Source organism: Podarcis gaigeae (assembly GCF_964106915.1).
Source record: "Podarcis gaigeae genome assembly, chromosome: 9".
Lineage (NCBI taxonomy): Eukaryota > Metazoa > Chordata > Lepidosauria > Squamata > Lacertidae > Podarcis > Podarcis gaigeae.
In genome coordinates, this window is record NC_139685.1 from 11939769 (window position 1) to 11962283 (window position 22515).

The following is a 22515-nucleotide window of genomic DNA, read 5'->3' on the forward strand; positions in this document are numbered from 1 at the left end:
CATGTAAAATAACATACACATTTTATCCTTAAAGATGCATTTTGGTTTCTTTCTTTTTTCTGAGCCAAGACTTGTGTCACAACATTTGGAGAAGTGCAAAATCCACAGGGTAATAATGTCCCAATCAATATATTAGTCTCAAAGGCATGCATTAGGTAAGTCTGTTTTAAAATGCAGACCAATGACATTCTTCTCTACCCTAGTTGTGACTTGAACTTTATAGTACCAGCTACTGAGAGTGAAAAGGGATGCAGGACGGTTTGCAGCAGCAACCACACATCACACATTATATTTAATTCCAGCAGCCACACATATTTTATAGATAAAGAGATCTAAACTCCTCTGGAACCCTGAAACAGGTTGCACAATTGATTTATGCCAACTGCTGTACACCTGCAATACAGACCTTGAGACCTTAGAAAACTACACACACAGACACCCCCCAAAATGCACAGAACATAGTGTGAAAACGTGCTTCCTTCATATTTAATTTAGACTACAGTTCACGTTTCACTTGGATATGACAGCGGCCATATAACTACAAAGCAACAGAACTCTATGAATATTCAGTTGACTTCACTTGTACAATATACAGTTTTATATACAGCACTAGGAAAATAGGTTGTTTCTGTGAGGCCAAGACCCAAGCAAATATGATCCAAGCGCTTGCAAATTATTCTGCAAATAGGGGGGAAGAGAGTCGCAGATGGCGTAAATTGGGGTTTAACTCCTCCCTGCTAAAACCCTGACATGAATGAACAACAGCACTTTTAGCAGTTAAACCTTCCGCCGTCCTTTGTTAGAAAACAATTGGGATACCAATCTTTTGCTACCCCTCCACACACACACACACACACACACACACAAAACTCCTCACCATGGAAAGCCTTTACTTGCCAGAGAAAGTAATAATAAATAGAGTTGGGAGAGATCTCAGGTGTCATCTAGACCCTGCTCAATGCAGAAAGCAACTACAGCAGATGGCTACTCAGTCTCTGCTTAAGGACCGCCAGCAAGGGAGACCAAGCAGACTATTCTACTGTCGTGTACCTACAGGAAGTTTCTCTCAGAGATTTGTTGACTCCCTGAAGTTTCCACCCACTGGTTCTAGTCCTTCTCTCTGGAGTGACAGGGAAAATGTCTGCTCCACCTTACGTGTGATCCTGAATTGGGGTTGTACTGTCTCTGGACTTCACATATTGTATCACAGTGTGGTACGTTGGCTTGACAGCCATGGACAGAAAGTCTTTACAGAGGGTGATGAACACAGCACACAATATCATGGGCTGTCCCCTGAGCCCGCTAGATCAGTGCTTCCCAAACTTGGGTCTCCAGCTGTTTTTGGACTACAGCTCCCATCATCCCTAGCTAGCAGGACCACTGGTCAGGGATGGTGGGAATTGTAGTCCAAAAACAGCTGGAGACCCAAGTTTGGGAAACCCTGCGCTAGATGACATCGCAAGGGATCATTGCCTTAGGAGAGCGAGAAAAATTCTCAGGGACGATTCACACCCCGGCCAGCACCTTTTTAATCTTCTACCCTCTGGCAGAAGATATAGAAGTATGATCAGTCTTGCCAACAGGCTAAAAAACAGTTTCTATTCATGGGCTGTTAGGCAGCTGAACGGAAAATAATAGTGTTGGTTGGTGTGTTGTGCGAAAAGCACACAGAGTGCAATGAGACTGAGTGTTTGTCGGGGGAGGGAGGCTCGGTTAATTTCATTGTACACAGATTGTACATTTACAATAAAGGTGGTATTATTATTATTATTATTCAGCCTTTTTTTTCAGGATTTCCCTGAAAAATTCCCAAAATTAAATCAAGAGTTTAATTTTGCCAGCAGGCAATTTTCTGCTTCACTTGAGAGGTTGTGCAGTTCACTCCAAGAAATATCCATTAGGTTCTATCCCTCAAGTCAACCGCCAAGGAGTCACTTTTCTCCTGACCTGTCAGGTGCCACTCTTTCCCATCTACAGACCCAAGCTTTATCCTACCAGCACTCGCCCCCTGATCCACCACCATTGCCTTTATCCCTTCCCCTCACACATCTCCCTCAGGTGACCTGGTGTGGATCTGGACTGGGACCTGGGGCTGTTTCCTTGCTATTTGCGCACTGTTAAACCTCCTCTAGGGGACGCGGGTGGCGCTGTGGTCTAAACCACAGAGCCTAGGGTTTGCCAATTGGAAGGTCAGAGGTTCGAATCCCCGCGACGGGGTGAGCTCCCGTTGTTCAGTCCCAGCTCCTGCCCACCTAGCAGTTCGAAAGCACGTCAAAGTGCAAGTAGATAAATAGGCACCGCTCCGGCGGGAAGGTAAACGGCATTTCCATGCGCTGCTCTGGTTCGCCAGAAGCAGCTTAGTCATACTGGCCACATGACCCGGAAGCTGTCTGCGGACAAACGCCGGCTCCCTCAGGCTATAGAGATGAGCGCCGCAACCCCAGAGTCGTCCGCTACTGGACCAACAGTCAGGGGTACCTTTAACTTTAAACTTCCTCTAGCAGGGCAAAGAGCAGCTGAATTCACAGGGGGAAAGAGTGCAGTGGGAAAGTGTTAACAGCCTTCCCCCCGCCCCGCAACACGGTCCCAGTCTAGATCCACAAACACACCTCTGACTGGCCAACATTCAAAGGGACAGGATATCTGATCACAGATGGAGATCATCTCACCTAGCTTGGCTGTTTCTCAATCCCTGGCTTTGGAATGTGTTAACTGCTTCAAAGGAAATGCTGCAGCATTTTATACAACAGAGGCAATAGCAAAACACTGCCTGCATGAAGCATCTTTCGGTTTTCCTCAGATGCTTCCTATCTGCATTTTCAGCAACAGAAAGGAGCTGCACAATGCACGGAATGGTTTCCCTTGAGCTGCTGTTTTAGAATATCTACAAGATTTGGCTACGTTGGGAGGGGATCAGGGAGTAGGGATTGCAGATTTCATCCTTCACCCCTGCTTTGCATGCAGAAGGTCTTTAGTTCCATCCACAATATCTCTAGGCTGGGCTGGGAAAAGCCACTGCCGGAAACCTTGGAAGAGTTGCTCCCAGTAGTGTAGGGTCTACATTGTGGATCGGGGTGGGGAACGTTTGGCCTTCCAGATGTTGCAGAACTACATCTCCCATCAACCCCAGCCAGCACAGCCAATAGTCAGGAGTGATGGGTGTTGCAGTCTTTCTGGAGGGCCAAAGGTGCCTGCTATAGACAAGAACCAGTTAAATGGGCCTGTGATTCTGCTTACGGCAGCGCCCTAAAAATGCAAGCTCTGCTTCTGTGCTCAAAAATTACCTTCAAGCAGATAAAACAAGGAGTGCCACTTAGCCAGACCACATGAAGATACAAGTGCTCACTGCAGGAGGCAAGGACTAAGGTGGTAGAGCATGTTCTCATTAAAAGAGAGCACATGATGCGGTGGGGGCCAGCCAAACCACCCCTCTGTTGCCAGGCGGGTTGGGATGGTTGCTCGCTGGCAGGGATTGGTAGTTTGAGTTGCTGGGGTAATTTTGATGTTGCTAATTTGAGTGCTCACTGGAAGGACAGATCCTGAAGCTGAGACTCCAATACTTTGGCCACCTCATGAGAAGAGAAGACTTGCTGGAAAAGACCCTGATGTTGGGAAAGATTGAGGGCACAAGGAGAAGGGGACGGCAGAGGACGAGATGGTTGGATAGTGTTCTTGAAGCTACCAGCATGAGTTTGACCCAACTGCGGGAGGCAGTGGAAGACAGGAGTGCCTGGCGTGCTCTGGTCCATGGGGTCACAAAGAGTCGGACACGACTAAACAACAATTTGGGGGAGGGAACAGAGGTTTTTAAGCAGTGCACACAGTGTTCAGTTTTCTCTTTTGCTGGGTGCACCAGATCACCCGCCTGCCCTCTCTTATTTTAGGTCTTGTGCGTTGACCTTGCTATGCCTGTCATGGGGTCATCTGCCTTGGGGCAGGGGCCTGGTAGGAATTTTGTCCATCTGGCTGATTAGCTGATGCCATTTGGTTTTTGCCTACTGCGTAGCAAATCGTCACAACTTGTAAGGTTGCGGTTAGGCATTGGTTAAAAATTGGTTGGAGGAGGGGTAAGGATTGGCTGGGCCTGCCCCTCCAATGCTGCTGCTGCTGCAAGGGAATTCTGTTAAAGGAATTCAGGAATCAGGGGCTTGCCATGCTTTCGTCCAAATCCTGGAATCGGGTTTGGGCCGTGTAAGCCCCTGGGAGCATGCAGGGAGAAGGTGAGGGCCTGTGGCGCAGCTCCAGTTTCTCCACGATATTGTTTCCCCTCACTGACTTTCGCTGGAATCCGGAAATCAGTTCTGTCCCCAGGCGGGGGGACAGATAGTCCTAACCAATGCCTAAGCAACCACTCACATCCATGTATGTTAATAAAGTTGTGGCCAAAATTATGCCAAAAACCCTAAACAAAAATTCTGTGTGATGTGTGTGTTATTTGGGGGGGGGGGTGTCTTGGGGACCACGACACGCAATGGCTTAACTGAACCTTAGCATGGCAGAAGTAATCACAATATTGAATTGCTTCTTGCACTGCAGATAAGAGAAGGCAGCCCTGCTACTCAACTAACATTACCATTTGGGAACAAAAAAACTCAGGGTGTGGGGAGAAATTAATCTTTGTTTCCAACTCTGCTTGTAACCAAGTTCTACAACCAAATTCTCTCGCTCATTGACATTGCAGCTACAGATGCTTGCTGATGTAAACCATGTCTCAATTTCTTACCTCTGGAGACAAAGGCAGTAGATGACTTTTTTTTAAGTGGCAGGATCTCTAAATAAAGCCTAAGGTAAAGGGACCCCTGTCCATTAGGTCCAGTCGTGACTGACTCTGGCTGGCTCATCTTGCTTTACTTGGCTGAGGGAGCCGGCGTACAACTTCCAGGTCATGTGGCCAGTATGACTAAACCAGAGCAGTGCACGGAAACGCCATTTACCTTCCCGCCGGAGCGGTACCTATTTATCTACTTGCACTTTGACATGCTTTCGAACTGCTAGGTTGGCAGGAGCTGGGACCGAGCAACGGGAGCTCACCCTGTCGCAGGGATTCAAATCGTCGACCTTCTGATCAGCAAGTCCTAGGCTCTGTGGTTTAACCCACAGTGCCACCCGTGTCCCTTTAAATAAAGCCTACAGGGGCCTATAAGCCTTTAGAAAGTGGCATCAGGAGAAAGCAAGAAAAGGAACAACTCAGCCGGGAAAGAGGAGGGCATTTGCATTTTTCCAACCCGGCCGTAGCAGTTAGTATAGGACCAAAATCCCCTCTTAATACACTGGAGGATACTAAACGTCATTACGGATGCTTAGTTGGCCATAAAGTTTCTTGTTTGGTAAGTGAGCAAGAGGGGTCAGGACGGCTCCTACACTTGACACTGTTTAGAGAATAAAACAATAAAATGGTGGGTTTTTTAAAGTTATAATAGGGCTGACACATTTATTGCCTATTCAGAAGCTGCAAGAAAGCTGTTTTTATTGTCTCTTAAGGAATATATTGCAAGTTAACAATGTCTTCATTTTAGTCCGGTGAAAATAAAAGAGGCTCCCTAATGAACTGGCTAGCCCAACTTGTCCAGGACAGTAATTATTTCCCAGGAACGCATCACTACTTTTGTGCTGTTGGAATCCAGTTAACCCTCAACTCCCCCATGGCTACAAATCCATCTTCAGGTCCTTCCTTCCCTATTGTCTTTATCTTCAGCTCAGGACTATTACATACAGGCCATGGATAGCGTACACAGATGTATGTCAGAAGCATAGCCAGTCCTGACCCCCTTACGACTCCTCTTTCAAGGGGCTACATTTGCAAACACACACATACCGCATTCACATTAGGGCTTGGAAGTAAAAGGTTAAAGGACCCCTAGATGGCTAAGTCCAGTCAAAGGCGACTATGGGGTTACGGCGCTCATCTCACTTTTCAGGCCAAGGGAGCCGGCGTTTGTCCATAGACAGCTTTCCGGATCATATGGCCAACAGGACTAGACCACTTCTGGCACACCAGAACACCATGACAAGTGCCAGAGTGCACAAAAACACTGTTTACCTTCCCGCCAGAGCGGTACCTATTTATCTACTGGCACTGGTATGCTTTCGAACTGCTAGGTTGGCAGGAGCTGGGACTGAAGGGGAGCTCACTCCATCGTGGGGATTCAAACTGCTGACCTTCTGATCAGCAAGCCCAAGAGGCTCAGTGTATTCTTAAGTATTCTTAAGAGACCTTAGGTGCTCACTTAAAAACCACTGTGTGTGAAGAGACTCTTTACTTGAGAAATCTTAAACCCTTTACCCCTAAGCTCTTTGCACACAGAATGTGTTCTAAATGCACAAGAGGAAGAGGAGCTATGCTAGTTAAAAATGCATCTTTGCATCTGTGTGCATGCACAAACATGCACAGCTAATGTTCCAATTTATGCTAAGCAATTAACAGGGAGCCCAGGCAGAGCTGGGCTGAGAGCTACATGGGTTTAGCCTCACCTCTCAAGGAGCATGACTCCTCTAGGCTGGTGAGCCTCCAAGGAAACACAGCGGCTCCATGCAGCCAGTGGTGGTGCAGTGGTTAGAGTGTTGGACTAGGACCTGGGAGACCAGGGTTCGATTCCCCATGAAGCTCACGGGGTGACCTTGGGCCAGTTACTACCTCTCAGCCTAAGCTACCTCACAGGGTTGTTGCTGGGATTAAATGAGGAGTAGGAAGCCACCATGAGCATTGTGAAAAAAGTTGGGTAAGAATGCAACAAAGAAATAAGTAAAGAATCCCCGCTACAGAAGTTCCCTATAATCACACAAGGAGCACAAAGGAACCACACAACCCTGAGCAAAAAATCTCAAACAGTACAGCATGTTGTTTTAGGAGGTGATTTTTTTTTTTTTTTTTGCAAATTTCTTCAGTGAGGGGGGTATTAAAAATATGGTTTGGGGTGTGAGGAGTTCAAATCTGGTTTTGATTTTTGTGATTGGTCAACTTTTAGCTTGCTAAGTCTATATTTGATTGAGAAGGAAATAAACTGCTTCAGAAAACCAAAGAATTTTGATTTTAACTTTCTGAAAATGTCAGCTAATGCTAAATTATTGTTATTGTTATTGTTACTGTTATTGAACTGCAAGTGCTTGGCAATCATTTTAAATAATTTCTACGCAATTGGGAAGTTGAAAAATTCAATGCACCCTACTCAAACAATGTTTCATTCATTGTATAATCTGCACCTATCCTTCCGAAATTTTGCAGGGAACTTCCAAAGGGACCCCTCTGAACTGTACGTCATGTTCAGGCAAGTTGCCCACAAAAGAAGACAAGCTGCTAGGTGGAGGGTTTCGGTCGACCCAGAGAGGATCAGGCAATGCTTCCTGGCTCCTGGAAGCTTTTAGAGATGAGCATTTTTCACTGGTCTGAGCTGCTAGGAAATGTTCTCCGGGAAGCTACAGGTTCCCTTCACCACCAGGGTCTGATCACTTGCAACAATGACAATCACTGGGCAAAACCTATTCTTTGTTCCCAAGCCTACCTTGCAAATGATGCGTCTGAGAGTGCAAAAGCGCCTTCTTTTTAGAGGCGAATTTGTCTCTGTTGCTGCTCCTGTTCTCTGTTGGTTTGGTCTGAGGAGGGTCATCGTTTGTAGTCAGATACTTGAGAAGCTCTGAGCAGGGACGTCTTTGTGGCTTTTGTGGTTGACAAATGCTCTTCGCTTTATTGCTCCATGAATTCTCAGTCTTAAGAAACAAGTCACAATAAAAGGAAAAGTAATAAAAGGAAGGAAGGAAGGAAAAGAAAAAAGAAAGCTGAAATTAGTGAACCGAACCTTATCAGAATGGATATAGGATTTCTGAAGAGATGAGATTTTCAGTGAAGTGTTCCTTATAAGAGCACTAGATCTATGAGCTGTGAATAATTGTTTGCAGAACAAGGAAAGAAAATTACATTTAAAATTCCTAAATGACATTTATGCAGCTTTTTTATTTCATTCCTCTTATGTTTCAATGTTCCTACTCAGCAACATATAACTAACAAGACCCTACAGCGCCTTTACTACTAACAGGGAGGGGGAAAAAAAAAAGCTGGCTTAAACCTTAATTTGCTGCTGATTGCTCAAGCCCAGCGCTCACAACTCTCTTAAGTACCCCTAAATGCTCTGTTTTCGGTTACAGTCAATGGCAAGACAAACATTGTTTAATACAGCCTGCTAACAGAATTACACCACTGCCAGCATCGGAGCCAATTAATGGCTGACATAGACCTTTCTACTGAGGTTCCAGCATAATCTTTTTCTAAGTTGGGCCGCAAGTGAAGTGGTGGCCTGGAGTCGCACGTCAACACATCAGCCCATCAGTAATATTTTAATGGCACTGTCTGCAATTCTGTGGATGGGGAAAGAAGAGCAGCCTTTAAAAATGCGTTAATGCTGCCAAGAAGAGGGGGGTGGAAGGCATAACATGAATTATTCAGAGTGAAAAAAATGAACAGAAGCAGCTTCTCTTTATGATATCCCCTCACCCCCACATATGAACAAAACCCCACCGCTTCTGCCCCAACCCCACAATTTGAGATAAGATACCAGGCTATTGGTGCAGTTACTGGGTTGAAAATTCAGTTCTTGTGTAGAAGGAGTAGATGCACATTTCTCCTTTTCCCTCTCCACAGATAATAACAAGATGTTCTGTGTTGAGGTCTGTATGTGCAATGGCCCAGTTTTAAGATCCTTTGCTTTCACACAAAAAGGGTCTGTGTGTGATCATGGAAACTGGGCCATTGTGTATATGGACCTCTGCACAGAGTGCCTGCATCCAACATTGCTTAGGGAGTCAGGTGAAACTTTGAGACATATCCCATTCCTTGTGCACTGGCCGGGTAAATGTCTGAGCCCTAGTGGGGGAAAAGGAAACTATTTAAAACCATCTTGATATGTATTGCACTGTACCTTAACCACCACAGGGCTTGTTCTGATCCTGTGATTGGCATGGTTTGCATGGTTGTGTGTGCTGAGGCCACTGCATTCATTGTAATTTAGCTGGGTGTTAGCTGGCGCCAACAAGAGCTTCTTAAGCTGCAAGGATAACAAGGGGAAGGGTTTGGGGTGGGTGCAGAAGGGGAAAGGTGGGGAAGAAAAAGAAATAAGGTTATGCATCGCCGTTCCTCGGGTTTTATCTGAATTTATGAGTCTCAGGTCCAGTTCGGACAAATATCAACATGTATAGAGGCTATTCAAGATGGAAAAATAGGACTTTGAACAAGAGGCTTGCCTGCCTTGCCCCATGGCTGCTGGAAGTCCACACGTGGAAGCGACATTTGCACAGGGACTCCATGGGTGGCAAAACCATAAATCCATTCATGCCAGTAAAATCTGGGAAATGGTTTAAGCCTATAAACACCGGACTATTCCTGTCTATGCCTAACGCATTCTGCTTCATACATGAATGTCCTGCAAGCCTAGAGTCTAGAAATGCACACTGAGAACACAAAATACTTAATAAACAAACAAAAAACCCACCAATAACCCCCCTCCCTAATCAGCCAAGGGCCTGGCTAGAGAGAAATGCTTTCACCTGGTGTCTAAAGATACGTACTGAAGGCACAAGGCAACCCTCCCTGGGGAAAGCATTCCACAAATGGGGAACCATCGCAAAAAAGGCCTATTCTTGTGTTGCCACCCTCCAGACCTATCTGGAAGAGGTATACGAAGAAGGGCCTCAGCTGATGACTGCAAGGCCTGGGTCCATTCATATGGGGAGAGGTGGTTCTGGAGACATTGCGGTCCTAAAAAATCATAGCTCCTGCATGCTCCCACTTGAGCACTGTAGTGCAACCAGAAGTGCAGAAAGCATCACTGGGTATGGCCAATGTCCCAGGCCATCCCCTGCAATCAAGGCAGAAGTCAGTCATACAAACTGCACAGTACAAACTGGATATAGTTGGCTAAGTGGACTTACAGGGTCCAAGCACGGGCAGAAGTACCCTGACTTTAGATTTATATTCTTATTTACAGGACTGCCTCTCCTGGTATGCCCTACAGAGGACCTTAAGGTCCATGAATAATAATAGTTTAGAGGTCCCGGGCCCTAAAGAGGTCAGATTATCCTCCAACAGGGCCAGGGCCTTCTCAGTGATGGCTCTGACCTGGTGGAATGCTCCGTCCCATGAGACCAGGGCCCTGCAGGATTTAATTTCTTTCCACAGGGCTTGTAATCTGAAATTAGCCTGATCATTTATTCCCCTTCTTTCCCTCCCCCTCCCCTTTTTATTAAGATTACCCTCTCTGGGATCCCACAGCTAATTCTCCCCTGGTCTCCTCGCTGGCCCAGATAGGACTAATTTAGCCAGCTAGCCCTGGTGATCATCTAATGTTTATTGGATGCATTTCCCCCCCTAAATTGATTTTTGAATTCTGAATTTATTCACGTTTTATACTGTATTTTATGCTGTTTTTTGTTGCATAAATTAAGTGTTTAAAATTTGTTGTTAGCCGCCCTGAGGCCGGTTTTCTGAACCAGGAAGGGCGGGGGATAAATAAAATTATTTCTTCTTCTTCTTCTTCTTCTTCTTCTTCTTCTTCTTCTTCTTCTTCTTCTTCTTCTTCTTTATTGTGAGAATCATCGCTCACTTGGTTAGAGCGTGGTGCTGGTAACACCAAGGTTACAACTGTGATCCCCTTGTGGGACAGTCACACATTCCTGCATTGCAGGGCGTTAGACTAGATGATCCTCAGGGTCCCCTTCAACTCTACAATTCTATGATTCTATGATTCAAAATTGCCCACAAAACTGGAGTTGTGTCACCAGTTGTTTCATGAGCTTTTTAAGGGGAAGGACACTTCAGCTCTGAGCCTGAACCTTCCCCAGGATTGTCAAGCATAATGAGCGACACAAGAGTTCCACATTAGTTCCTAAATGGAAGGAATTCTGTGCTTCTAGCCTTAGATACCACAAAACGCGAAAGATAAAAAGCCTGCTTCACAGAGTTGTCAAAAAGACGAGCAACGTAAGACTTACAAAGCCATTTTACACACTAAAAAGTGATATATTAGTACTTATCCCTAGGCCCAAAATGATGGTTGTTTTTTGTTTTTAAAAAAGGTATGCCGTGTTACGTTCGTGATTTAACAAACAACAGCTGGGGGGGGGGCTGTTTTACCTTGGGAACCACACAACCAATTTCAAATGCAGATTGTGCCCAAGGGCATAGGTAAAGACTTTCAGATTCATAAGAGTCATGACTGTATGTTGCCATATACACACAGGAACATAACTACACACTTTATTTCATATGCATCTGCATAGGGACACACATTCTCCCCTTCATCACAACCTGTTTGGCTGGAATCAGGCAACGCAAAGAAGTATGAAGCGGAAGGAAAATATTGGAAGCAGAGAGGGGAAAGGAGATTCCAGTTCTCCACAATGTCTTCCTTCCATGTAAGAAATTCACTTGAGCCAAGCAAACCAGGAGTCAGCAGTAAACACCTATCAGCATCCACAGCCAACCTGAGCCCTTGAAATTCAAGTCAAACTTTTTAAAAAAATGCTTTATATGACTGCTCTGACACATGAACAAGGCTGCAGAACATCAGTCATAAGCATGACTGCCAGCCACTTGCTTTTACCAGCCAGTATGGCAAGCTCAAGGACCCATGCACAGAATAGTACTCAGGGGCCAACAAAATCTAGCCAGCCCTGGAGCCAAGCTCTCTTTGCAATAGACCTTGCAAAGGTGGTGCACCTTAACATGGACCACAGATGGACAAAGAGACGTCAAATGTAAACTGATTTGACTGAAGTTACAGATAGGTAGCCGTGTTGGTCTGCCATAGTCAAAATAAAAAAAATTCCTTCCAGTAGCACCTTAAAGACCAACTAAGTTAGTTCTTGGTATGAGCTTTCGTGTGCATGCACACTTCTTCAGATACACATCTGAAGTATTCATCTGTGTATCTGAAGAAGTGTGCATGCACACGAAAGCTCATACCAAGAACTAACTTAGTTTGTCTTTAAGGTGCTGCTGGAAGGAATTTTTTTTTGTTTTGATTTGACTGAAGATTGAAGTGACTGTTTTTTGCATGGTTCCAACATCTTTTATTCTGACAACGTGGGATTCACTTGTCAAAAGACAACATTTGCCTACAGTAGAGGAAAGTCTATAGCATAGGGATACAAATGCACAATATGAAGGACAATGCTACATCTCAAAGTAAACAAGGCCTGGCAATTGGCTAGTTCTTTCCACCAGGCAGAGTGAATACAAATCTTCTTGGTAGCTGATAAAATCATTCAGGAAATGTACATTGCAAGTCATCTTGATAGTCAAAACTATAAGATGCTGAACTTCTCGATTCCATTATGACCAAAAGATAAAAGAGTCCTCTGGCAGCAGAATTGGTTTTTGTAAAGTTAGGGGTTGGTGTTTTTTTTTTAAATCTTAGCAGTCACTTTGGTAGTGACAGATCTGGCAGCAATGGATATTTGCTGTTAATGAGGGTATTCTTGAGAGTCCCATGGACTGCAAGAAGATCAAACGTATCCATTCTTAAGGAAATCAGCTCTGAGTGCTCACTGGAAGGACAGATCCTGAAGCTGAGGCTCCAATACTTGGGCCACCTCATGAGAAGAGAAGGCTTCCTGGAAAAGACCCTGATGTTGGGAAAGATGGAGGGCACAAGGAGAAGGGGACGACAGAGGACGAGATGGTTGGACAGTGTTCTCAAAGTTACCAACATAAGTCTGACCAAAGTGCGGGAGGCAGTGGAAGACAGGAGTGCCTTGCGTGCTCTGGTCCATGGGGCCACGAAGAGTTGGACACAACTAAACAACAACAACATTCTCTCAAGACAAAGCAAACTGTAAGGTTTGTCCTGACACATTTCTTGAGGGCCCCTTTGCACATCTGAAAAGGAGCATGAGGAGGCATCACATTGGGCTCTGTGCACACTAAAAAAAGAAAGACTCTAGGACTTCATTTTTTCTCCATTTTCTACTACCATCTCCTCTCCCTTCTCCTTCTAATCCTTGCTTCTGCAACAGAATACTGATCTGGAACTATGATATTGCTGCCATGGGCTTCTTCACACGTTACATATTTTAGCTGCACATCAAACTTGTGTCTAAAAATGCAAAGCATAAACACTGTCGTGGTTTCCCTCAAAGACATTAGAGAACTGTAGGTGGACAACAGTGTTAAACTCTATGAACTCTAGGCACCCTAACAGAGACGTAGCTTATTTATTACAAATATTTCACATAGAGGGGAAAGAGGGAACAAAAACTGAACCTGTTTAATGTTGGTAGCGTAGCTGTGGCCTTAGAAATTTGGAGGTGTTTTACTGAGGATCAGTAAATCTTTTCAGCTCACTGAGCAAGAGGCTGGCCATGTGATAGGGTCCTGGTCTGCAGCTAGTTTTATAGGAGGTCCATTCTGAGGAGCCACCACTTCATCTTCTTTCTGGCTTGGCAAATGGAAAGCCAACTCTTATCCCTCAGATTTGGCATAGGAGTTTTCAGTTGCCGATTCCCATAGGAAAAGAATTATCTTCCTTTCATCCACTTACTAACACAACCCAAGGAGTTGTGAACAGATGTGAGCCAAGTGTGAATCCAGCCTTTATCAATAAGCTGTCTTGGTAACCTATCCATCCTTAAGGAAATCAGCCCTGAGTGCTCACTGGAAGGACAGATCCTGAAGCTGAGGCTCCAATACTTGGGCCACCTCATGAGAAGAGAAGACTCCCTGGAAAAGACCCTGATGTTGGGAAAGGTGGGGGGCACAAGGAGAAGGGGACGACAGAGGACAAGATGGTTGGATAGTGTTCTCGAAGCTACCAGCATGAGTTTGACCAAACTGCGGGAGGCAGTGGAAGACAGAAGTACCTGGCGTGCTCTGGTCCATGGGGTCATGAAGAGTCGGACACGACTAAACAACAACAACATCTTGGCAACACATTATTAAAACTGAAACTTGTACACACATACCGGAGATCCCCTAATGAGAAACACATATTCAAAACATCCCCTTTCTGAATTAGCAAGAGTGTGCATTCTCGGAAGAAAAACATTCAGGCAATACCATTGTTTCACCAACAAACAAGTTGGTGGGCTTTCTGTCTGAAATGCCCAAGTGTGATTAACCTTCCTTAGGGTTTTCAGTCTAAAAACGAAAAGACCAAACCTTACTGTGGCTACATCATACCCATGCAGTGGATAGTGAGAGGACACCTCCATTTCCCGTTAAACACTAGGAAGGTAGATTCTTACTAGAGACGGCTCTTCTGCCTCCAGAGGTGGAGGGGTGCCGTCAGGCATCGGCGAAGGGCTGGCATCGTTTTCGTTGGTCACATCTCCATCCGTCAGTGCATCAAATGAAGGCAGTCCATCCTCATCCACAGGGATGCTGTCCAATGTCTCTGTGAGAACTGCTAGCAAATTTGCCTCATTCTCTTCGTCTATCTTCTGCAGAAGCAGGAAAACAGGGGAGGAAAAAAGGTGAGTCGGGAAGGGGGTTGTAGGACTTACATAGCCATATAACACATGATTTGGCCCAATTAATTTTTGAGGGCGCAAAGCACTAACTAACTACAGTGGTACCTCGGGTTACAGACGCTTCAGCTAAAGTGGTACCTCAGGTTAAGAACAGTTTCAGGTTAAGAACGGACCTCCAGAACGAATTAAGTTCTTAACCCGAGGTACCACTGTACTGTACTTTTCTGTGTGTAATGCCCCCGTGTATAAGACTCCAAATTTAGAAAATGGGGGGAGATTGCCCAGAGTTGTTGAGCTTTGGGGGGGAGAGGTTGGTGAGTTATTTTGGGGAGAAACTGCCAAAAATCACTAACCCACTGCCTCTCACACGCATCACAAAAACTACCTATCGTCCGTCCCCTTGCCAGCAGAAGCCTCCAATCACCTGCCCATTTGCAGCAGCGGCAGCCAATCAACAACAGCCCTTGCTGCGGCCACCAACAGCATGGCCTATAACTGCTGACAATGTCTGGCTCACAGCAGGAACCAATCCCATGTCCCCCCTATGAACTATCCATGTGCAGTGGTACCTCAGGTTACGAACTTAATTCATTCCGGAGGTCCGTTCTTAACCTGAGGTACCACTTTAGCTAATGGGGCCTCCCGCTGCCACCGTGCCGCCGGCGCACGATTTCTGTTCTCATCCTGAGGTGAAGTTCTTAACCTGAGGTACTACTTCTGGGTTAGCGGAGTTTGCAACCTGAAGTGTTTGTAACCCAAGGTGTTTGTAACCCGAGGTACCACTGTATAAGACGACCCCCAATTTTAGACATAAATTTTGAATAAAAAAATTCCTCGTCTTATACACAGAAAAGTACGGTAACTCAGTTTGAATTTCGAGGTACCACACACCTTTTGCAGCAGTTGCTCCACATTATGCTTTGCAATGTTTCTTCATCCCTTTCCCTATTCCTAATCCAACAGGAATATATTTAGCTCAGTCAACACCCATGTGTCCTATGAACTACACCCAAGATGTTGCTTCAACAACCCACCACCACTGAAAAGACTCTCCTCCTGCAAGAGAGGGGAGTGGTTGTGGTCGGGAGCCAGACTCCGCCTCAAGCAGGGGGCATTAGCCCCCTGCCTCCCACTCACCTGGCTGGTGCCCCACGGGCAGGCACCCAACTAGGTGCCTGCAAGGGGGCATGTTTAGCAGCCTAAATTGCTGTGGCACCAGCTTTCCGGACTCACTTTTCATCGTCCCGTCGCAAGTCACCCACCCTCCACTCCCTTAGAGCTCAGGGTCTCAGTTTTCTTTTGGCCTTGCTATGGACCTTAGGTTGGTCGCCTTGGTTGTCCGGGGGGCCTGGTAGGAATTTTTCCGTTTGGCATTAGGCTTTTTGGTTTTTTCGCCTACCTCATAGCAATCGTCACAACTTTCGTGGTATTGGTGGGTAGGTTAGGCATTGGAATAATGTGGTGTGTCGAAGGGCTAGGTGTGGCCATCCCCTGTGCCTTCAATTTTGGGTATTCCATTAAAGGAATCCGGTGGTCGTGTATTCTGTCCGATGCCTGCGTGGCGGGAGGCCATGGCATGACCCTCAGTGACATCAGGGGAGAGCTTATAGTTGGATTAGCATCAACAGGCTCCATCTACTGGTGAATAAACCCCCCCTGTTTTAGATTCACCCCTCTCTGAGGGGGTGGAGTCAGCTGACGTAATCCAGTGCCTAAGCCAATACCTTTTCACTTGCTGTAATCAATAAAGTTGTGGCCTTTTCTTGCCCATTAACCTTATATCACGTGTCCTTGTGTTTTCATTCCACTACGCGGGGATCGGGTCCTCGAACCACAACTAACTGATCTAACAAAACTATAAGGATGATGAAGCAAGAGAGCTAATGAGGAGATCTGTACAAGGAAGAATGTCAAACACCTCTTTGGTTCTCCAGATGCCTTCTCCCACTACCAGAAATGGGAAACTTCTCATTTATATGCATTTCGAACAAAAGCAATCAATGCTCCTATTATTAATGGAAAACTCCTGGTTTCTTTTTTAAATAAATGTATTCTGCAGGTTGCCTTTGAAGTTGTCCTTTCCTGTTATGTAGTTTGAGTGCTCAATACAACTACTGTATGCATTTATCTAATTCAGGCTGCAATTATAAAAAGTAGATTAATTCCTAATCAGATGTGGCTGCAACGTTAATTTGTACTAGATATCTTATTTCAGTACCAGGGACTTGTTTGTGTCAAATCAAATATATTTAATATCCTTGCATTTCTCAATGCAACACGTTCTAATTATCATCCGTATATTTGGAAGGCAGGAGGAAAAAAAATAAAAGCACTTATTATATTTTAGAGATTTGTCGCAGCAATTATTAATGACTTAGGGCTTGGAAAAACTCCCTGTGGAGCCCATGCAAAGACTTTGCTGGCAGCCAAATACAATTCTCAGTAAGAGAAAGAAAAGGGAAGCAGACTAGATATTCTCCACAGATGTCACACTTAAGTAGTTTAATACCACCCAGGAACGGGCAAAGGAGTAGTACCTGAATCGCAGTGCAAACCTCAAAATAAAGGCTTTTCTCCATAGAGATTAGCTTAGATTGATCTTAACTGAATTAACTCCTGTTCAGTTAAATCTTCCTTTTGGCAACAGAGCAGTTCAGGAAACAATTACACATGCATACAATTATAATGTTTGATCGTTTTATTATTTCAAGACAAAATACAGCCCTATTTCCATCACCCAAGTGTGCAGAATAAATGGGTGTCCCACCGACATGCGCTGGATGCAACACTTAATCGATTTAAGCGCACCTAAAATCCAATGCATGTTGGGTCTGATCACATAAAAACTTCAGCCCTGGACATTTTGCTCTTTATTAGGTTCGACAAATAAAACAACATATACTTCTTTGAAGATATTATATCATTCTTTCAATAAACCACCCTAAGATCTGTTGATGAAGGGTGGTATACAAATCTTAATTTTAACAACAGCAACAACAACAGCAATAATAATAATAATAATAATAATAATAATAATAATACACCCAATAAACTTGAATTTCCCCCATTCTCTCCTTGCTTTTAAGGTCATGAGGACTACATCAGAAAACCAGGACTAAATTGTTAACACAGTTTGATAAGTAACAAGAAGTAAGAGACTTCGTCCCCCATCCCGATTCACACATTGCCAGGGCTAGACGCACTGGACTGTGCATATGTGGTATGTGTCATATGTCAGTGGTATGTGACTCTGTTAATTCAGCACACAGTTATACTACACACTTTCCATGATGTCTAAATGGGGCTTATAATCATATTGCTTCCCTAAGACCCATTCTGACTTCACTGGGCCAAGGCCTTCACAGTTGTATCCACTCCGGTCAAGGGCCATTTATGGGATTCTGCAAGGCCCCCAAACCCTAGCATTGTATTGTATATGCAAGGCGAGTGATACTCAACCCCTTGGGGGTTTCAAGTAGGCACCAGAATTTAGCATAAAGATGAAATACGAAGCAAATGTTGAGGATCCTCCTCAAGTAAAAAAACAACAACATGCAGGATTTCAAGGAAAGTCGAGAGAGTTTTGTTAAGAGCCTAATGAAATGACCCAGTGGGAAATTTCCACACATCATTAAGTTGCCATCAGATGAAACGGCCCCGCCTCGTCCAAAAACATTTGTGGAATTTAAAAGGAAGCACAAACCTCTCTTGGAAGGCTCTGCACATAAACAAGGAATTAGAAGAATAGGTAGAAACCTTTACGAACGATTTGTATGCCTAATTCTATCTGGGATAGCGATCACAGGACCAGCCCAAGACATTTTGGCCCTGGAGGCAAACCACAAAATGGCACCCACCGCCACCAGGGAAGAAGGGATGGGGAAAAATCAACATCGGGAACAAGGCGGGAGGAAAGTTCGATATCGGAATCTGCTGCCCCTGTGGATCCCGCTGCCAGAGGCAGTCACCTTGCTTTACCTCATGAGTGGGCCGGCCCTGGGTGGTCAATACATCCAGCTCCCCTAAAGGAGAGAACCATAGCCAAGAGCTACAACCTAAACATAGCTGTCATATTTGAAGGGACAGTCCCTTATTCCAGCGCCATGTCCCGCTGCTGTCCCTTATTGATGGATGCCCCTTAAATTCCAAAGGAAGCAGCTCCTCTCCCTCCCTCCCTGCTGGCCAGGGAGGAGGGAGGCTCCAACTGTGTTGCTTGGCTGTGTTGCTCACCCAATAAGAAGTCTAGGAATGACTGGGGGGTGGAGCTTGCATGCCTTGTGCTGATCAAATCGGCTGCGTTCCCTGGGGAATCGCCTTTGCTCAGCGCTTCCCAGCAAAGAGGTGACGGTGGTTTTCCTTGAGGCTTTGTTTGGCTGCTGGCTGGGCTTTCTGCCTTTGGCTCAGAGGGGCTCAGAAGTTGAACATACCTGTGCTGAGTGCTCGGATCAGAATCGGATGGATATGTCATCGATGTCCCACTCACCCTTGCCAGCAAAAAGGTCTGTCTGGAGTGGGGGCACATGGTGGGGGAAAAGGAAGGGGAGAGGGGCTTTTGAATTTGTTTTGGAGGCTCCTTCGATTGACTTAAGGGGGAAAAGAAAGGAGCTGGTTGACCAAAATGGTGGGTGACTGGCGATCTCATGGCGAGGGGGGAGGCTGTGTGTGTGTGTGTGTGTGTGTGGCTAGTTAATGCAAGCTGAGGGGTTTTTTGAATGCTGGACGCCATTTTGTTGCACGTGCTGCTGCAAACATTGCAGTGCAAAGCCAGGCCGGGGAGCCATCTTAAGTTGAGGCTGCATAGGCCTTGTGGTGCATGTGATTCAGATTCTATTCAGTTGAACCTCTGGTTACAAAGTTGGTTGGACAGTGTTCTCGAAGCTACCAGCATGAGTTTGACCAGACTGCAGGAGGACAGGAAGACTGGAGTGCCTGGAACAGGTGAGGCTGCAGGTCCTTTATTTTGGATGCTGGTCCCTTATTTTCAAGGATGCTGGTCCCTTATTTTCAAGGATGCTGGTCCCTTATTTTCAAATCTGTAAGTTGACAGCTATGAACCTAAAGAACTATCGGAGTCCTTCATGCCACTCGTTCTACATGCAAAATCTCTTTGGTATTTAACTGGAGTGGATCCAGCCTCCAAAGCAGAACTTTTTCTTTAAAAAAATCCTTTCCAGGTCAGCATTCTTTCTTTGATAATACGGACCCTTCCCGAAGCTCCAGCCTTTGCTGTTCCCGCGCTTGGCATCTGCACTTTCAAACAGACACTGAAGCGCCCCGACATTCAAAGTCGAGATGTGGAGTGGACTCCGGTCCTCATCATAGCAATTTCCATTAGTTTTTTGTACAAGTTTCAAACAATCAAACACCCCTCAGAGGAAAGCAAATGATGTGACAAAGAGGACTCTGTTAAAACAATTAATGTCACTTTCCATTATTGCTCCAGTCCCAATTTACAGAGCAAATAAATCAAAGTCACCATGGACGGTGGTACGCTACCCAGCCAACACATGTCTGTTCACAAATGACGTTGGGAGATAACCTTTGCGAAGCTTCGCCATGTTGCTGGCTCCGAAACACTGTTTTATACGGAAACATTTTTATTAGTTCACATAGCCAAAGCAGCGCTGAGGTAGTAAGGTAGTAAGAAGGAAAGGGTCTTGTTTTGCTCTCCTTTGCCCTGAGCAATAGGAAGTTGCAGGGCCAGCCTTTTACAGGATCCATTCATTCTCTTGAGAAAGCGTGTTCTCCTTCATGGAGAGCACGTGTTGCGGTGGGGGCCGCCAGGACACTCCAAAGTTGGGGGTGGGGTAATTGACCGTTGGCCACTGATGCAATTGGGGCTTCCCTTGTTGTTGGGAAGAAGTGAATGTTGCCATTTGTTGATTGACAGCCAGAAATGCTAAAACTCCTTGCACGAGGCTAGGGCTTCCTCTTTTCGCCCGTGCATCGGATTGCCCGTCCCTCCCTCCCTAGAATTGGGTTGTTCGCTTTGACCTTGCTATGCCTGTCATGGGGTCGTCTGCTTTGGAGCGGGGGCCCGGTAGGAATTTTGTCCATCTGGCTGATTGGCTGGGGCCATTTGGTTTTTGCCTACTGCGTAGCAAATCGTCACAACTTGTAAGGTTGCAGTTAGGCATTGGTTCTATGGTTTGGTTGGTTGAGGGGCATGGATTGGCTGTGCCTGCCCCTCTAATGCTGCTGCTGCAAGGGATTCCGTTAAAGGAATTGGGGGCTAACTATTGCTTGTCCACTCTGTCAAGGGGGCTCAGGCCACTGCAAGAGCTCCTGGCTGCATTTGGGGTGGGCTGAGGGCAGGTTCCCTGCTCCGTCGCTACCCCCAAGTGTATTCCCCTATTCTGACTTTCGCATTGTGCAGAATGTCAGTCTGTCCCCCATGGTGGGGGCAGATAGTCGCAACCAATGCCTAAGCAACCACTCACAAATTTGTATTTTAATAAAGTTGTGGTCAAAATTATGCCAAAAATCTTAAACAAAAATTCTGTGTGATGTGTGAGTTACTGGGGTGGCCCTGGGGACCTCGACACGCAAATGAGTGTATTGATGGTCTTTGAAATGGGTGTATTTACAAATATAGAAATATAGGGAATGGCCTCCCACCAGATGTCAAGGAAATAAACAACTATCTGACTTTTAGAAGACATCTGAAGGCAGCCCTGTTTAGATAAGTTTTTAATGTCTGAAATTTTATTGTGTTTTTTATATTCTGTTGGGAGCCGGCCAGAGTGGTTGGGGAGACCCAGTATAAGTAATAAATTATCATTATTATCTACTCCGTAGTGTCCTCACTCATACAATTAGGATGGAGGGAGGGGGGAAGAGAGCTTCTACATTCTAGCCAGTGGAAAGCTTTCTTGTTGTGTGTAGAAGTCTCTGCCTTGAGGAACTTACAATCTGTTATTAGGCACAGAGGAGACAACAGAGGAAGGAGAGGGAGATGGGGAGAGGAAAATGGATTTGTTGCTTGGTTACAGTAGCATATAGAGCTTGGAAACTAAGGGATTGTGCCAAGGAATTTGTGGGGAAAGTGAATTTTGAAGCTGGATCTGCTGGATCTGGTGGGCTGGCCTACCCCAGGTTTAAGGGGTCCACAGGCGGAATGCCAGATTTGCTCAACTGGCTAAAAGGGGTTGTCTTTAAAACCATATCAGTTCTTGTCCCGTGCACCATCACTTTTGCTCAACCCATTCCAAAAGCAAATCAGTTTTCCCCCAGCTACTATCCAAGCTGCTGGAGTATGTCACCGAAATCTAGTACAGTGGTACCTTAGGTTACAGACGCTTCAGGTTACAGACGCTTCAGGTTACAGACTCCGCTAACCCAGAAATAGTACCTCGGGTTCAGAACTTTGCTTCAGGATGAGAACAGAAATCACGCAGAGGGAGGCTCCATTAGCTAAAGTGGTGTCTCAGGTTAAGAACAGTTTCAGGTTAAGAACGGACCTCTGGAACGAATTAATTTCTTAACCCGAGGTACTACTGTAGCTAGTACCCACAGCACATCAAAGACTATAATTTCAGCTAGCAAAAGTCTACAGAAACTCAGAGGTCATTTTGCATAGCCAAAAAGTGTGATTGCAATTATTATTATAACAGATCCATCTCTGCGTAACATTCATTAAAGTGTCGACTCCCTGCTTTGTGCTCGTGGTGTGAGCTGTGGTGTTGACAGCGCAGGGAGAAAGCTTTGCCGCAGCCAAAAGCTGTAAATTTCACTATTCCAGCATTGCTGCTTATGAGGCTCATCTTCCACATGGGACATTCCAGCAATTATATGAGGTAGCCTCATCCTGATGAGGACTGAACAGTTCCAGACAGGTGCTGAGCAGGAGGATCAATGAGCGAGAGTGCCGCACTCAGCACCCCGCTGAAACGATCCCATAAATAGTCTGGATGGCACTGTGAAAGCCATATAGAGATTTCCTTAATACTTGAGCAGAAAACAAGAACTTTCCAAGCAGTGTTTTTTAGCTAAAATGAATTTGTCCATATTGTCAACAGTAAAAATAATACATTAATTAGTATTTAAAATCTCAAGTTTTCC

General features: G+C 45.4%; 1 protein-coding gene across 9 annotated transcripts in view; it reads right to left on the bottom strand.

Moving 5' to 3' along the window:
• Positions 1 to 22515, bottom strand: part of PPARGC1A (PPARG coactivator 1 alpha) — a 658152-nt gene that overhangs the window by 35259 nt on the left and 600378 nt on the right. For 6 of the 9 annotated variants that reach the window (XR_014567979.1, XR_014567980.1, XM_083754902.1 and 3 more), the window contains 3 exons: positions 14230 to 14424; positions 8910 to 9035; positions 7500 to 7704 (listed from right to left, as the gene is read on the bottom strand). Coding sequence is in view for 5 of the 9 variants with exons in the window: in XM_083754902.1 (XP_083611028.1) it covers positions 7500 to 7704; positions 8910 to 9035; positions 14230 to 14424 (526 nt within the window). In the remaining 4 variants the exon portion in view is untranslated. The remainder of the gene's footprint in view (positions 1 to 7499; positions 7705 to 8909; positions 9036 to 14229; positions 14425 to 22515) is intronic. The other 3 variants (XR_014567981.1, XR_014567982.1, XM_083754901.1) reach the window with 1 other exon arrangement.